The sequence below is a fragment of the Polychytrium aggregatum genome (genome assembly GCF_025602895.1).
Source record: "Polychytrium aggregatum strain JEL109 chromosome Unknown BJ171scaffold_26, whole genome shotgun sequence".
NCBI lineage: Eukaryota > Fungi > Chytridiomycota > Chytridiomycetes > Polychytriales > Polychytrium > Polychytrium aggregatum.
The window spans coordinates 399235-415493 of record NW_026516228.1 but is presented as its reverse complement, the minus strand read 5'-3'; the positions used below and the strand labels follow the sequence as shown (position 1 = coordinate 415493).

The following is a 16259-nucleotide window of genomic DNA, read 5'->3' as shown; positions in this document are numbered from 1 at the left end:
GTTTCCCGTCCTGGTTGGCAATCGAGTGGTTTTGGTTGAGTCTGGAAGCATGGTCTTTAATACACTTGTTCGATCTCCTATGTCGATGTGGGGGTGTGGTGCATTCACTCGATGTGGGAGTGTAGTGCATTCACTCGGCCCTCTGCACAACTCCATGGTGTATCGATATCAAGATACTCGGCCTTCTCGAGTCGAGTCGCTTGGCTTCCCCGCACTGTGAGCACGCCTGGAGATCGGCTCGCTTGAATCGCCGTCGCCTGGGTGGAGCCTTTTGCTTGCGGGGAGCCATCTGAGCGAGAAAGCATCCTTGATCCAGATCCAGAACACACCACTGAATGGTCATGGCCAGTGTGTGATGTTTTGAGTGATAACATTCGTCAACGACCAAAATCCGTTTTTTTTTTATTGGATTGGCTGTAATTCAGGCTGCGGCGATAGGTCAGTCCCGGCTGCTCCGTATTGGTCCACCGGTGCGCATTGCATATTCCATATCACCGCGGGGGGAAGTTGATGGACCGGTCGCTGTGCGATTTTGGCGACCGCAGCGCCACGCCTGTTCCCAGGCAGCCTTCTTGGCCCGCCCCCCGCTCGGCCTGCGGCGTCTGCTCGTCCTGCCGGCTGCTCCAAGAATCCATCAGCCATCGCCCGTCCCTCTTCCTCCAGCACCCACCGTGCATCTCGCTCCTCGCATCCGCCTGCCGCGTCCGTTTGTCTCAGGGCAGCACTCTCCGCATCCCACCACCACTGAGCTCCCTCTGGTCTTCTTGGTCTCGAACAACCCGCCCTATCGTACTCGACACTTTGGTCGCATCGATCGCATCCGGCCACTCCCTGCACACCCAACGTGAACCCTCTCATCTCAAAACACGACCAATGAGCTCCGATTTCGCACATGCTATCTGCAAAATATCCGTCGCGCATCTGATCTCCCAGAGCGGATTCGACAAGTCGTCGTCCCAGGCGTGCGATCTGCTCACGGAGATCCTAGATCGCTACCTGATCCATCTCGTCGCGCGATGCAAGGGGTTTGCCGAGATGGGGCAGGGCGATCCCAACGAGATTAATGCCGTGGACGTATCCAAGGCATTCGAAAGTATGCGGCTGGATTTCACAAAGCTGGAAGAGTTCCTGGGCACCTGGAAGCTGGCCAAGGCCAAGACGGCAACGAAAGGAGCCATCCATCTCGACCGTGCCGAGGAGCCCGACGTGCCTTCGGCTTCTGCTCTTGCGCGGGAGCCGCCAGCATTTCCTCGGCTGGAGCCGGCATCTTTTCCTATAAGTGAGTAGGTAGTCTGAGGCAGCATCGTCCCCCCCCCGCTTGCGCACGCAACGTTGCGAGAATCACGTCGGTGGACGGCGGTTTGCTGTTGCTCGATTCACGATGGCTGCTGGCCTGTCGCCAGAGTCAGCGAAAGAGCGGCACCCCCCCCTTCCCGTCCTTGGGGTTGCGAGTTGCCTGGGCCCGCAGCATAGTTGATCTGCTCACGATCAGCGCTTGTGCTAACGGGGCTTGGATCGAGAGTCGCCTCGTCGGTCTTTATCGCACCCAAGCAGCGATTTGCCCGTCGTTTTCGTCCGCCATTGGCGATACACTTTGCGAGCCTGCGACGGCAAGAGAGCGTGCGCTGTACTAACAACGCTCTCTGTCCCTGTTTCTCTTGCCTGGCGGATAGACCTCGAGCTGGCCCTGTGCAAGGAGAGGAGACTACCTCCATCACTCGCCGCCTATTTGCTTCAAGACGAAAGTGATGGGCGATGTCCGTCCAGCCATCACCCGGGGGCCGATGATTCTGCAATCACCACGGCTTCGATCCCTCCGCACTTTCCGCCCTTTCCCGATATCGGTTCTCTGGAACCCTGCCCAACGTCACCCTCGAAAACACTGCGATCCTCTTCAACACAGGAGAGCACACCTCCCGCCGAGCCCAGCGCCTCCTCGGACCCACATACACATTATCCTGCTGCAGACCAAGATCCCAACCGCAAACAGGCGCTGTCGCTTGCAAATCCATATTCGCACACTATACCGTTCTCTGGGTCACAGCTTTGCTCATTTGGGCGGCTATACGAGCGCACGACACCGACCCCTCTCAATTCGTTCAGCACGCAACCAAGCACCGCGACGGTCTATCTGAGCCAACTCCTGGAGACCGCCATCCTGGCATCATCGCGACCGCAGCCCTCCCGAGCCGTGCTTCCAAATGCGACTGCATGTCGGCTGCTTGACCACCGCGCAACTTCTGGCACTGGCATCGGCGACGAGTGCACTATCTTTGGCGCCGATGGCGGGACTGCCGAGAAAGGCGTTTTGCATGAACTTCTCAAGTCCTCGGCTCTACCCTATATACCACAACTGCTGCTAGAGCACCCACCTGCGCCGCTGAGCAAATCGTCCAAAGCAAAGAAGACCAAGGAGGCGGCCAAGCCGAGTGCTGTGCCAATTATCGCAGCGGCGCCTCTGGTCATTCCACCGCTGTCGCCTCCTCCCATACAGGCGGTCAAGAGGAAAGACTCGGACTTTTCTGCAAGCTCACCACCGCCTCCCGCAAAGGAGAAGAAGAAGAAGCGCAAGGACAGCATCGGAGTCGCCAAGGGTGATCCAGCCTCGACTGGGGCTCTGGGGCACTCGAGCAAACCTGGCGACTCTGCCGAATCCGTGCTTCTCGGCAAAAAACCCGGGTTCTCTGATGCGCTTGAGATGCAGCCATCCGCGCGAGCCATGGAGCCGATTTACACAAACGACGACTTGGACGGCCTGGCCTCGGGATCGATGGCTCCAAAGATCAAGCTCCGATTGAATGTAGCCAAGTCATCATCAACGACTGCTAGCCGCGAAGGCGACGCCGACATGCTGTTCTCTGACCCCTTCCAGCCAGCTACGAATGGCGAGGCGGACTCACAGGAAGCCGCCGTACCGAACAGACCCGCAGCAACAATATCCCTGCTGGGCCGCCCCGTCCGAGCGGACCCCACTACTATGCATCCAATGTATATGAAGGAAAACGATGTCCCGCGCAACGTAGGTTCACCCCGCGACACGACCGAAGGCTCTTCAGCTGTACACTATGCTAATGGGCAGCATGCACAAGGTCGTCTACCCGAACCCAGTAGTAATCATAATCTTAACCATCATCCATTGCTCCTCCAAGGCCATGATTTACCCGACTCCCGGCACAGCCCCGAGATGAGCACCCAACAGGCGCATCCACCATCGTCCGCAGACACGCTCGGGCCTCTGGAGCTTCAGCCAAGCCTTATCCCCATCTCCGAAGTGGGCAGCCAGCACCCCGACGCACGCGAAGATGTAATCCGCTGTATCTGCACCAGCCCTACTCTCGACGACGGACTATTCATGATTGCCTGCGATGCGTGTGGTATTTGGTTTCACGGGCGATGCGTTGGGATCGAAGCAACGACCGGAGTCGAGGAGTGGCACTGCGTGCGGTGCCACGGAGCTATGATGACTTGAGCTCGGATGTGCGCGTCGCCGACATATCCAAAGCTCTTCCAAGAGAAAGAGGCCCGCGCTGCTTGGTTCAGTGGGGAATCGATGGACTGCAATACACTAGATCCGTTCACTGCAGCGTCAGCGCACCTGCTGAGTGCCGAGCTCGTTGACCGAGTGCGCCCTGATAAGCGCATTCTGGTCGTCGTAGAGTTTGACTCGGCACCAGGTGCATTACAAGCAACGCGAACTGCAAGGCACAGATTTGAGAGCGTTGCCAAGCGTCCCGTGTGGACACACGGACCCGGCGTCGACTGGGCGGTGGCCCAGGTTAAGGGCAATCCAATAAAAAACGGGACACCCGGGTTTTTGACCATTCATCGAATATTTTGTTACCCAATGTTATCGCGCACTGGCCATGACCATTCGCCACACATCCGACTTTCGCACCGCCGCATTGCGATGCTACGCCCTCATCCATAGCCTGCGTAAGGTCGCCTCCATATTCAGTGTATCCAAGAGCACCATCCATCGATGGCACTCCGAGACCAGTGTGCAGGTCGATTGTGGAGACCGGAGAGTGACCGGTGATGTTCACTCGGAGGCTGCCAAAGTGATCTGTTTTATTTCTTGTGGCTTTGCTTGACGCAAGCACAGCACATACTACATGTTCATGGAAACGGCTATATTGTCCCGTTTTTTTCTGAATAAAGTGTAAGGGCAAAACTAGATGGCGCACACAAACGGACTTTTGATCTGATATATTCGCACCGCTGACTACGCTGTCGCTCGGCCTTCAGCGCTCCACAGCCTGCGCACGACCAAACTCTTTCTTGACTCTCTTTTTGTCGTCATTGGTGTCGCTGCTGCCGCCGGTGCTCATGTCGAACCACTGGTTGGGATGCTCAATCGTTTCAATGATCTCTGGGGCAGTCGCCCCTGCTTCTTCGCTGGAGCCTGCCCGGCCCGACTTTGCAGCCGCCCCGTGGGTGAACTCAAAGAGGCGAGTGCAGGCAATTTGGTAATGCCCTTCCTTAGCAATCTTGAGGACTTCGTTGGCGGCAGGCTCGGAGAGGCCCTGCTGCAGGAGGTTGGCTCGGAGGTTGTCTGGCGAGAAATGGCGGAAGGGGCAGCCGTGGTGATCGCCTGTGCTAGGCTGGTTGCTGGTGATGATTTTCATGCACGAGTAGGGATCGTAATTGGTTCGCTTGCCCTCGGCACCATAGTTGTGGCGGATGTTATAGGCGTACTGTTTCTGGAAGGCGTCGTCCGAGATCTTGTTGAAGGCCCTCCTCCAGAAGAGCAGGGCTTCCTCGAGCGAGAGGCCAATACCCTTGAGGAACAAACCGTATTGCATGCGGCCGCCGTGCTTGAGGTGGTTTGTGCTGCGCAGGTGATAGTGGAGATTCTGCATACAGAGCGGGAAGTGCTTGGCAAGAGAATCGATAGACTCATGCGACACCTGGCCGTCAGCGTGGGTGCGCTTGCTGCCATATCCTGAGTTGATGTGCTGGCGCGCGAGTGAAGTCAGGATCGGGATCAGGCGGTTATCCTCCTCCATCATGGGCAGCATCCGAGCGGTCTCCTCGAGTGCCTTTGTGAGCTCGTCGCGGAAGGCGTTGACGACGAGGACGCGCTGCTCGGTGTCAGGAATGAAGGCTTGGCCGCGATGCAACAGCACCTGGCGACGGGCGACGAGATCCGGCACAGTCTCGAAGGGCACCATGAAGAAATTGGCGCTGGCGGACGACAGCTGGGCGCGGAGCTCCTCGGTGCCGGGACCTAGAGACTTCACGACGGCCTCGCGCTCGTCCGCCGAGAGGGGCTTGAGGTCGAGGCCCGAGGTCTCGACAAAGCGCTGGAAGTTGATCTTGTGCTCCTTATTGATCCTGTGCTTGAAAAGCTGTACTTCTTGGCGAACAAACCACTGACGCAGGTCCTCGGTACGACAGTAAGCTAGCCTGAGGATGAAATGACTGATGTGGTCCTTGCGCCGCTCCTCCATGATATTGCGATAAACGTCGTTGGCAAGCCCGACGTTGCTGACAGCCATGTTTGTGGAGAGCGGAAGATGCTGCTTGCAGACCTCGTCGATGTAGGAAGCCTGCTGTTCCTCGCGCTGCTGGCGGATGTGGGCGGTTTCGACGGCCTTGAGGACGTAGAGACGATCCAAGGCGTAAAGTTCGAACTGGGTCAGGGTGAGCTCGAGCTGTGGAGGAAGCTTGTACATGTTGAGGGAGTGGGGATATTCAGAATGCTGGAGCTGATCGAACGAGCTCGCAAGGAGCCCACCTCGGGGCTGTTGTCGCTTCATGGGAACGGCGTGGTAGAGGCTCGAACCAATAAACTGGAGCAAGTGTCTGCAGGAATGAAATGGGGCTGGAGGTGCTGCTGGAAGGGAACGTCGCTGGGTTGTTGGCACCGTGAGCGATCGAGGCAAGGCAGCGCAACGAGGCCAAAGTCGGGAGGCGTGGATCCGCTGAAGGAGATCAGGGTGCCGACCACAGCTGTGAAAGCGGCTTTGAGGAAAACAAAAGGCCCGAGGGGCCAACGAGGGGGGGGGAGTCGGCGGTGACTGCCGTGGATGATCCCAAGGACCGCTGGTGAGATGGCGGAAGTCCGGTCGCTGGGAGGCCAGCTGAATGGCCAAGGCGGCGTGCGATTGGCGGCCGGGCAACCATTTGCCCATTTATGGACAAATGGTTGCCCGTGATGCGCAGCACTGCTGCGCGTGTCCGCTCCATGCCAAGGGCTGGTCTGCTTCGCACATCACGGCTGCCGGTGTCCATCTCTCATCAATATGGCTCGACTGGACGTCAACAACCACAGCCCGGACATCTTCGCCATCGTTTGCTTCAACGACAGCTTCCAGCTTGCCCTCGACCTCGCCACCATCGAGATCCTCCTCCGAGTGTGCAAACGAGCACGGCCTCTCCTGAGCTCCAAGCTGCCTCGCTTCCGCAGCTGGTGTCAGAATGCAGGACTGTGTCGTCCGGACGGACAGTTGCGGATCGGCCTCACACCCAGCAACCAGATTTCCCTTTCGCTGCGCTGCAGGTATCAAGAATCACCAAGTCGATCCTGGCTCGTTGCTCGGACTTATCGAGGCGATGCTGCCGCCTCGTATCTCCTAGCCATGATCCTCCGGGCTGACCTGAATGGGGGTCAAATTACCGAGTTCAAACAGGAAGCCACACGTCGGTATATCGTCCACCTCCTGAAGAGTGCCGCCGATAATGACCACACCATGGCGCAATTCCACCTGGCCGAGTGCCATCTCAACGGGTCAAAGGTCGATCGAAGCCATACCAAGGCTCTCAATCTCTATCGCAAGCTCGCAAGCCGAGGAATATCGCAAGCGCAAGTTGCTCTCGGCCAGCGCTATGAGGCTGGCGAAGGAGTCGATCGAGACTTCGACACAGCCATCGAGTGGTACACCAAAGCCGCCGACCAAGGCAGCGAGGATGGCCGGCACCACATCATGTTCCTCCGTGGCTGGGCCTCATTCATCGGCCATAGCGTCGAGCAGAGCGACATCGGTGCCCTCAGTTACTGGCAAGAGGTCAGCACCAAGTCCACCAACCCTGTCCTCAAGTCCATCGCCACACACATGGTCGGGTGGATGCATTATCTTGGCCGGGGTACCCAGCAAGACGAACTGAAGGGTGTCAAGATTATCCGAGAAAACGAGTCGCATGGGTTCAAGCTTGGGGAAGACCAGTGTCTGGGGTCGAATTGGAACTCTGTATCATCTGACTCTCATGCAGCTCACAAGTTCTTCGAGCTATGTCAGCTGGGTTCAGACAAAATCTGGCTATGCAAGCACCTGATGGCCGTATGTTTGGTCAATGGATTCGGAACCGCGCAGGACCAGAAGAGGGCAGCAAATGCATTCCAGCAGCTCGCCAGCGAAGGTCACGCCGCCAGCCAGTTTTGGCTCGGAGGTTGCTACTACAATCACTGGGGAGTGTCGCAGGATTACCGACAGGCATTCGAATGGTACAACAAGTCGGCCGAGCAAGACAACTCGTACGGGCAGTGGATGGTTGGTTTATGCTATTCCGGCGGGGCTGGGGTCCTCAAGGACGATAACAAGGCAGCCGAGTGGTTTCGCAGGTCAGCCGAACAGGGCAATCGGTGTGGACAAAACGCCCTCGGGCGGTGCTATAAAGATGGCAAGGGCGTCGCTGAGGACATCGAGACCGCCGCTTTCTGGTATTGCAAGGCCGCGGACCAGGGCCACCTGTATGCCGTCAAAGCCCTCAAGGAGCTTGTTTAGTAGCTTTTCAAGAATGAATCTCCGGGTACAAGCTTCCAGCAGCCATGTTGCGGCGCTGAATAGGAACCCAAGCAAACCAGCCACAGGCGGAAACTCCCAGCCAGTACATGGTATATCCATTCGATCGAACAGGTAGCATATATTCAGATGGTTTGCTCAGTTGGGATCGCCAACCCAATGTGTCTGTACTCTGAAGTTGAAAAATTGAGTTTTTCAGGGTCCGTGACGCCCTCTGCTACCTGATATTTGAATATTCGGAGGACTGCAACCTCGAAATACGCATGGGAAACTAGGTAATAGTAATGTAAGCAAGAAGAATACAACCGCGAGAGTAAAGGAAGGGACTGGCGCCCAGATCAATTGGCGACGTCGGTGGAGTTCTGTATGTCAGTTGCGGCCGGTGCGGGTGACCGCGCTGGTCTCGGGATACTTGATCTTGAAGGGCGAAGACGGGTCCAGGGGATCGCCCAAGAAGCGAACGTGGTGCAGATAGTTGAGACACTTCTCGACAACCTCCTCCAGCGAGGGACAGGAAGTCGGGTAGATCGAGCGGGTGTTGGTGTTGTCGATCTTGAAGGACATGTCCATCATGATGTGCATGAGCGGGAACAGGGCGTTGCTCTCGACGGCGGGGTGGGAGTGGAAGGCCTCTTTGAACTGCTCGCGGGTCTCGAACAGGATCGGCCAGCCATGGTCCCTGACAATCTCAAACAGCCGGGTCTCGGAGATGACACTGCGGTGAGTGAGTGAGTGAGTGAGTGAGTGAGTGAGTGAGTGAGTGAGTGAGTGAGTGAGTGAGTGAGTGAGTGAGTGAGTGAGTGAGTGAGTGAGTGAGTGAGTGAGTGAGTGAGTAATCAGAGTCAGGATCCACCATCGACACCATACCATATCGCACACCACATCACACATTCCTCACCTGTGCTCCGAGTCGCTGATGTGAAACACAAACTTGGACAGGGACTCCTCCGTGCCGGCAATCTCGGCAACCACCTTGGCAACATGGTCAACGGGATCCATGGTCAGGGTGACGGGAGTGGCGTGCGAGGGAGCAACACCGAGTTGGATGCATCCCTTGACATATCGCCAGATGTAGTCATCAGAGTTGGACACTGGGGCAATGGAGGGTGTGAAGGTGTCAGTTGGTGTCAGTTGGTGGATGAGTGGCACTTGACAATCGAGACCATCGATTCATGATCAGTTCATGGGGACGAATGAGACATCTCCATCACATCATATCTCCATCACATCATACCACACCACATTCGACTCACCTCCGTACTGGCTGTCGCCGGCAATGACGGCTGGACGAATGATGGTCACCGGCACTCCCCTCGATCGTGCCTTGTTGACCAGCTGCTCAGAGACCCACTTGGTCTGGCCATACCCGCCAGAGATGTTCCAGGCCGAGTAGATCTTCTCCTCGAGCGGCTTGTCTGCCTTCTTGGCCATCGGGATCGTGCCGATGGTCGAGATGTAGTGCAGCGGTTTCAGGTGGTGGGTTGTTGCCAGTCTCAGGGCCGTCGCCGTACTGAGGACGTTGGGTCCCCTGAGTCTGTCATAGTCAAACAGCCAGTGGACCTCGGCGCCGTTGTGGACAATCATGTCGGTCTCCTCGCTGATCTCCTTCCATCGCTCGTCCGAGAGTCCCCACTTGTCCTGCGACAGGTTGCCGCACAGTCCAACGAGTCGAGACTTGAGGTTGTGGTCAAGGAAGGCTCTCTGGCTAGGATCGAGGACCAACTTCTGAGCCGTGCTGATGATGCGCTCGACAGCCACCTGCTCGGTCGGGGCTCGGACCAGGCAGTAGATCTTGGCCCGAGGGAACTTGTGTGCCAGCTCAAAGACCAGGAAGGCACCGAGGAAGCCAGTGGCACCGGTCAGGACGATGCCGCGAGGGTCCTTGGGATAGACAAACGGAGGAAGACCCTCGGCCGTCACACTCGCATCGTCGAGCTTGGCGGCCTCGGCAGCCAGATCAACTGTCGGCGGAATCATCGGTCTGTCGTCGAGGATGTCGACAACTAGCTGGGCGACATCAGTCGGTGTCATTCCGTTCGACAGGAGGATCAGTGGCGAGACCTCGACATTGAACTCGTCCTTGATGGCGAGGGCCAGACGGCCGACACTCAGCGAGTCAAAGCCGACGCCGCCGATGTAGTAGTTGCGGCCGTCGAGGGCGGGGTTGTCGATGATCTGGCTGCCAAGTGTGGATATCTTGGCGGCAGCGCGGGACAGGGGAGTGTTAGCGAGTTTCAGGGGAGGGTACTCGACCGACTTGCCGAACTGATCGACATCCTCGGCGATGCGCCTGAGTTTCTTGAGGTCGCGCTTGCCCGAGTCGTTGAAGGGGAACTCGTCGAGCTCGAAGCAGTTGTGGATCGGGAACTTGGCGACGTTCGTCAGCGCAAACATGTCCTCGGTCAGCTGCAGAAGCTCGGCAGGAGTGGGGTTGACCTGAGAGCCCCTTCTGCGGACAAAGAGCATCACGATCTTCTTCTCGGTGGTTTGGATGAAGGCACAGTCCGAGATGATCTTGGACATGTTTTCGTTGGCCAGTTCCTCGAGGGCGTTGAGGTCGACATAGACGCCGTTGACCTTGATCTTCTGGTCGAATCTGGAGTGATGGTGTGAAGTGAGGGAATGGATGGCGTGAGTACTCGGGATGCAGGAGTGGGATGTGTAGTCAGGATGCCAGATGTGCAGTCGCCATCAACGAGAGATGCAACACCCGGCCATTGACTTACCTTCCAACCACAGTGAACTCTTTTTCGCCAACCATCTCGACCCAGTCCATGGTGCAGACACGGGGCGAGCCATCCTCGAGGAAGCCGAAGGGTGCGAGTTTGTCATTCGGATTTGCATTGACAAAGTTGGGGTGGTTCTTGATGGGATGGTCCTTGTCGACGGCAAAGACGAGTACACCACTCTTGGAGATACTCTGGTCGACAATGTTGCCCTCCTCATCAAAGAGGAGACAGCGCACTCTCTGATTATCGAGTTTGTAAACTAGATCCGAGGCCTCCTTCTCGGATGGAGACAACTTGAAGAAGGCAAACGCACCAAGCAGTGCCCCCTATATCACCATACGCTCAGTCAGATGAGATGTCATTCTGCTCACTGATGATTGGAAATGCAATAATACCTCACTACAGCCATATCCTGACTGAAATTCGGCTCTCGGGCATAGTCTTCTAGCTTGAGACACAACCGATTTGGGAACAAGCTCGGATCCAGTGACAACCCGGTTTACTTTCAACCACTTTGCGCTTGGGTTATACCGCAAAGCAACGTCAAATAGCATTTTGAGGAAATACGGGGTCTTTCCAGAGAGCAGTCAAGTCAGGTCTTGGTTGCCGCACCAGAATACCATCGTGCAGTTCACTTGGCGAAATTACCATGAAAATGTGCTGTAGGCCATCATCCAGCATCCCGACTATGCTCTGAGTTTTTTCCATGGTGTTGGCAGTCACTTTGGGAATCCACAGCGACCCCTTCAGGTTGCAACTTCCAAGTACGTTGAGCATCATAACACCGAAAGATGGAGCCTAAGAATCATTGCAAATACATTAGTGCCTGCTCAACTCTGAAGCTTTGCTGTTGCACATACTAACTTGAAGTAGTCCAACGCTGCTATAGGGGATGCCTATGGAGCCCTTTGTCGAGCGGGCTCCGGTGTGGGACACAGGGTATCTGTTCCAAAGGAAGTTGTGGTTAGGCTCGCTCCGTTCCACGAATCGTCCTTAACACATGGTTTCATCGGTTCGTATAGAGCATATCGACCTACGTCTTTGGGACACCTTTGGGGTATAGAGCAAGCTGTCATTAGCCTCCTGGTGACGTGGCTTCGTCATACTTATCACACAGTCACAGTGGCTACACGTACCTGTCGTTCCAGAGGTGCATGCATACACAACGAACTCATCGAGAGGCTCGCAGACTTCAAGAGATGGGGGTGGAATGTCGTCCAACACCGGGAAGGTGGTAGCATCGATCAGCGTCACACCCTCGGTGCGGCCGGGTTTAGTGTGGTGGTGGAGAATGTACTTGATCGCATGTCTGTCGGTTGGTGATGTGAGTGTCAGATCGGGATCGAGCATAGCTGGCTCGATTCAACCCCCGGACCAGCCTGCTCATCCTCACGACAACATGGCAAGGACATACCTCTCGCACAGGGCCTTGCGGGCTGCAGGAGGCAGGTTGAGGGCAAGGTTGAGTGTTTTCCTGGATGGAGTTCAAAGGACAGGTGAGACTTGAACCTTGTCATGGCACGGAACAAGGGTTGAACATGTCCCTTGCTTGAATCGATCTTCATGGCCCCATATCACAACATCACACCACACCAATTGCGAATACTCACTTGCCAAGCATCCACACTGCAAACAGGTACAGAACCCAGGCAGACTCGCTTTCGCAGTATGTGCCGATGACCTCGTGGCCATCGTCGTTCCAGCCAGGGAGAGCCTTGAGGGCTTGGGCGATGGAATAGGCTTGCTTCCACACCTGGAGATAGCTGAAGCGCTCCGAGGCGCCGTTCTCGTAGGTGTTGATCAGGAGGGCATCGGGTTCAGCGCGAGCGGTGTTGACGAGGCACTCGACGGGATGGAGCCAGGGGCCAAAGGGATCGGGCTGAGGACGAAACGTTGGCTGTTGGGAGACAGGGGTCTGCGGGGAGACATCTCGGTCCTTGGGTGGGGTTGCGAGTCCTCCGAAACAGCAGGAGAAGGCTCTGAGCATGGCGGAGAGGTGGGATGAGGAGAGACAGGAGGCAGCAATCCACGATATGCAGACGAGGCCAGGAGAGCGACGGTGGAGCCAAAAGGGAGAAAGGAACTGAAAGCTGACGAAGGAAGGCGAGGGAGAGGGAGGGGGACAAAAGGAAATCACGCCGGCAAGGGGGGTCCGCCACCAAGGGGGACACTGGGGGAAAGACGCACCAGTATATTGTGCGGAGTGTGGTTCAGTCGGCGATACACACGAAGCCTGCTGTGCACTGTTGGGCACAGGTCGACTCTGCGATGTCGCCCCACCTCAATCTCTCCTCGCACAGGTCACGTCGTTCTCGGTTACTCTGGATGAATTCTCATTCTCCAAGCCCATAAGAGGAGGAGGGGCGTCCATCCGGCTCTGCTTTCGTGCGGTCTGTTGCGGTCTATCGGAACGATCATCTGAAAGTGTTGCTGCTGATGATGTGGTGTGGTGACAACGACGGTATAACGATTATATATGCACTTGATCTCACCATGTTATCGCATGGTTGGTCCAGTCAATAGGTGGGTCTTTATTAAAGACTTTGCCTTAGCGTCCCTTTTGGGCTCTGGCACTGGGTGTTGGCTTTGCCAACCGGGACATTTGGGTCGTCGGTGTACAGCTCTCTATCCCATGGGGCCTGTTTGCGGAGGGACGGCGATGTCAAGTTTTGCCGAACTCATCCATTCAGTGACAGTTTGGGACTCCAGCTCCGGCTTCCCTGTCCAAGTGTCTGCTCATGCGTCTGGGAGGGTTTCTTTCTCAGGTACTTGTTTGCTGCGATTGGTCAGCCCGAGGGGCCGCTGTCCACGACAGACATTTGGTTGCGATGTCATCCAGCACCGCCACGACATCCAGCCAGATCGCTGGTCTGTTGTTCAGTACTCGGCTGCGCTTGGCACGCCATCTTCTCTGTTTTTCAGGATCGGTGGTGAGTGGTCTTGTTGGCACTCGAGCCAACTTGGGGAGTGCGTCGATTGCAAAGTCGATGTAGGTGATGCCTTCGGGGATCGATGTGGGGTGAACATATTTCTCGAGTCGGTCCTTGGCTCGGACACATTCTGCTGCATGTTTTCTGTTGACATACACCTTGGGGCCGTTGGGTCCGGTCTTTTTGCACTCCTTGTCGGGTTTAGGTGGGAAACACCCGACTCGCCACAGGAGTATTCTCCTTGCTTGGGCAACTGTTGCTACTGGCATCCGCGCTGTCAGGATGGGGTCGCCTTCCCACTTGTAGGTGCCTGCGATCGACATTACTTTCTCGGGCTTCCGCTCTTTTTCAAAACTGTGAACGATCACCGCCTTCTTGATGGGTGTGCCGGTGCCAGTTCCAGATTCAAACAGGTCCAGTCTTGTTCTGTCTGGGGAGTCTCGGTGCTGTCTCTCGAGCTCCTTCCATGCGGCGCTTCCGGTCAGCTTGGAGAGTATCTTCTTGTTTGGGTTTCTTGGGGGCAACTCGGTGATGTACTTGAGCACGTGGGATCCAAGATATCCTGGGTCGTCTTTCCTGTCGAACCACCGTCCGAAGCACTTGATCATCAGTATCTGTTTTCTGGTCGCCATGGTGTAGATTCCTGTGGCTGTCATGACAGCCGGACCAGACGCGTTCTGGCGGATGTTGAGTGCCGATCGCAGTGTGTCCAGCATGCACCCCTGTAGAGTGTTCATTATCGGGCCCTTCATGTTGACGATGGCAAGGCCGTACTCCAGACGGGGCCGGATGAAAGCCTTGTAGATTTTGACGATCAGTCCAGGGTAGACTGACTTGCTGAAGATGCCGTGTTCCTTGAGCTCTTTGGTTCGGAACTGGGCTTTGTGCTTTAGTTGAGTGACGTGGGCCTCTGCGTCGATGCCATCAGGGCCGAACTGCACCCCGAGGTACTTGTAGGTGCTGGTGACGAAGCTAAGAGGTGTTCCCTTGAGTGTGATTGGGGTCGGGTTTGCTTCCGCGGTAAGCACTTCGCATTTGGTCGGAGAGAAAGCGTAATTGTTTTCGTCTGCGTGTGCTTCGGAGATGTCAACAAGTCTTTGGAGGTCTTCTTGGTTTTTTGCTACCAACGCCATGTCGTCCGCGTACATGACATTGTTGATGATGAGGTTCCCTATTCTGGGTGATGTGACTGCTCGTAGGTTCTGTGCGAGGTCATCCATGAAGAGGCTGTAGAGGGTGGGTGAAAGAACCGACCCTTGCAGCAGCCCGATCTCCAGCCAGTACGGCCGGGATTTGGTGCCGCTCACGAGAACAGCGGTGGTCACGTTGTCGAAGAGCGCGCGTAGGATGCGGATGGTATGCGGGGGGATGTCTCGTTGCTCGAGTTTGTGCCAGAGCCGATCCCGGTCAACTGAGTCGTACGCGGCTTTGATGTCCATGAACGCGATCCACGGGGTGTGGCCGTCGTTCTGTAGGAACTTGACGATTGAATCGAGTGCGAATACCTGGTCCAGGGTTCCCCTGTTGCTGCGGAAGCCTCCTTGGGAGATGTCGATGGGGCCCATCTCCTGGAGGAGTCGGCTATGTAAGATCCTTTCGAATACCTTTCGGACAACTTGTAGCAGAGAGATCGGGCGATAGTTCTTGATGTCCTCTTCTTCGCCCTTCTTCTTCCAGATGGGGTGGTTGATGGCGACATTCCATTCTTGAGGGACGATGCCGGTCCACATGCACCAGTTGAAGAGCTGACGCAGCCAATCCGAGACTTGGTCGGTTACTGGGTGTAGGAGCTCGGCACTGATCCCGTCGGACCCAGGGGCCTTGTGTTTCCCCATGCGTCGGATGGCTGTTTTTACTTCTTCTGCTGTGATTTCGCGGCCCAAGAGGCGACTGAATAGTATTTCCTGAGGACGCGGTGTATCGTTGGCTTCTTGAACACCGAGACGACTTGAGATGTTCCCAAAGTGGGCCCGGTACTGGTCCATGCTGTCTTGGTCGTTCGGAAGAATCGACCGGTTGAAGAAGCCGCTTTTGACCTTGTCTCGCTTGCTGATTTCCTTGAGGAGCTCAGAGTCCGATTTGGTGGAGAGAGACTGGGCCCAGGTGTTGTAGAAGGCGCGTTTCTGTCGTCGTATGAGGTCCTTGAGTTTGTTGTTCATGTTTTCGTAGTCGGCCATGGCCTGCAGTTGGATTCTCGAGCCTTGTGGCGACTGGTTCACGATTCGATAAGCCGTGTTTCGTCGTTTCTTGATGTCAGCCATTTCCGGTGTCCAAAAGCCGTTGCGGGGAGCCGGGCCATCCTTCTTTCGCTTCCCAATGACGATTTGTGCCACCGCTGTGACGTGGTTCTTGATGATATTCCACCCAGATTCAACGAGGGCTTCGGCGTCTTCGCGTGCCATAGGTCCATCCTCTTGTGGTAGCCGGGTTCCCAGCTGTGTGATCTGCTCTACGACTACTGGGTGGTGGACTCTAAAGGCTTCCGTGTATTGCTGGAGGGTTTCGGGATCTTCGAGCTTGTTGGTTCGCCACACGAGGATTGGTGGGCGGGCAGGCTCTCTGGCGGCGTTCCATTCAAGTTCCATCGACACCATGCGGTGGTCTGAGTTACAGGTGTCGTTGGAGTGGACCGTCACCGTCTTGGCGTTGTGTCTCAGTGCCGTCGAGACAAAGAAGAGGTCCAGTACTGAGTGTTGTGGTTTCTTCCCGTTGACGACGTGGGTCCAGTGTTGCCCCGTGGGGTTGGTCGAATCCACGAATTCCAGGAAGCCGCCCGCTACAGCTGTCCGCAGTGGTTGCAAACGGTTGGCGGTTTCATGGGTGTCTCTGCTTGTCTGGCCCATGCGGGTGTTGAAGTC

General features: G+C 56.2%; 5 protein-coding genes across 5 annotated transcripts; 3 read left to right on the top strand and 2 right to left on the bottom strand.

The window, feature by feature from the left end:
- Window positions 1–624: 624 nt before the first annotated feature.
- On the top strand, window positions 625–3332 carry BJ171DRAFT_154317 (uncharacterized protein). The gene is made up of 3 exons (XM_053105814.1): window positions 625–1279; window positions 1674–3019; window positions 3150–3332. Exons 1-3 carry the CDS (start codon window positions 874–876, stop codon window positions 3186–3188), a joined length of 1791 nt encoding a protein of 596 aa, XP_052965261.1. The 5' UTR covers window positions 625–873; the 3' UTR covers window positions 3189–3332.
- BJ171DRAFT_409058 (uncharacterized protein) lies at window positions 3290–3448 on the top strand (the record flags this gene model as incomplete). Its single annotated transcript, XM_053107273.1, has 1 exon — window positions 3290–3448. A coding segment is annotated over one exon (159 nt), but the record flags the coding sequence as incomplete, so codon positions are not given.
- A 629-nt stretch (window positions 3449–4077) lies between these two features.
- BJ171DRAFT_511072 (eukaryotic and archaeal DNA primase, large subunit-domain-containing protein) lies at window positions 4078–6088 on the bottom strand. The gene has a single exon (XM_053111539.1). It carries the CDS (start codon window positions 5757–5759, stop codon window positions 4242–4244), a length of 1518 nt encoding a protein of 505 aa, XP_052965259.1. The 5' UTR covers window positions 5760–6088; the 3' UTR covers window positions 4078–4241.
- Window positions 6089–6306: 218 nt separating this feature from the next.
- Window positions 6307–8196, top strand: BJ171DRAFT_511071 (uncharacterized protein). Its single transcript, XM_053111538.1, has 2 exons — window positions 6307–7856; window positions 7942–8196. Exon 1 carries the CDS (start codon window positions 6582–6584, stop codon window positions 7722–7724), a length of 1143 nt encoding a protein of 380 aa, XP_052965258.1. The 5' UTR covers window positions 6307–6581; the 3' UTR covers window positions 7725–7856; window positions 7942–8196.
- Window positions 7918–11082, bottom strand: BJ171DRAFT_154308 (male sterility protein-domain-containing protein). Its single transcript, XM_053105813.1, has 5 exons — window positions 10867–11082; window positions 10469–10797; window positions 8996–10338; window positions 8641–8833; window positions 7918–8457 (listed from the first exon to the last, which is right to left on the bottom strand). Exons 1-5 carry the CDS (start codon window positions 11023–11025, stop codon window positions 8112–8114), a joined length of 2370 nt encoding a protein of 789 aa, XP_052965257.1. The 5' UTR covers window positions 11026–11082; the 3' UTR covers window positions 7918–8111.
- Between the last annotated feature and the right edge of the window lie 5177 nt (window positions 11083–16259).

Coding starts and splice junctions, on each gene's coding strand:
- BJ171DRAFT_154317 (XM_053105814.1), top strand. CDS start 874: ATGAGCTCCGATTTCGCACATGCTATCTGCAAAATATCCGTCGCGCAT. Junction 1,280..1,673: donor GCCGGCATCTTTTCCTATAA/GTGAGTAGGTAG, acceptor CCTGGCGGATAG/ACCTCGAGCTGGCCCTGTGC. Junction 3,020..3,149: donor AAAACGATGTCCCGCGCAAC/GTAGGTTCACCC, acceptor TGCTCCTCCAAG/GCCATGATTTACCCGACTCC.
- BJ171DRAFT_511071 (XM_053111538.1), top strand. CDS start 6,582: ATGATCCTCCGGGCTGACCTGAATGGGGGTCAAATTACCGAGTTCAAA.
- BJ171DRAFT_511072 (XM_053111539.1), bottom strand. CDS start 5,759: ATGAAGCGACAACAGCCCCGAGGTGGGCTCCTTGCGAGCTCGTTCGAT.
- BJ171DRAFT_154308 (XM_053105813.1), bottom strand. CDS start 11,025: ATGCTATTTGACGTTGCTTTGCGGTATAACCCAAGCGCAAAGTGGTTG. Junction 10,339..10,468: donor GAGTTCACTGTGGTTGGAAG/GTAAGTCAATGG, acceptor CCATCACTCCAG/ATTCGACCAGAAGATCAAGG. Junction 8,458..8,640: donor ATCAGCGACTCGGAGCACAG/GTGAGGAATGTG, acceptor CACTCACCGCAG/TGTCATCTCCGAGACCCGGC.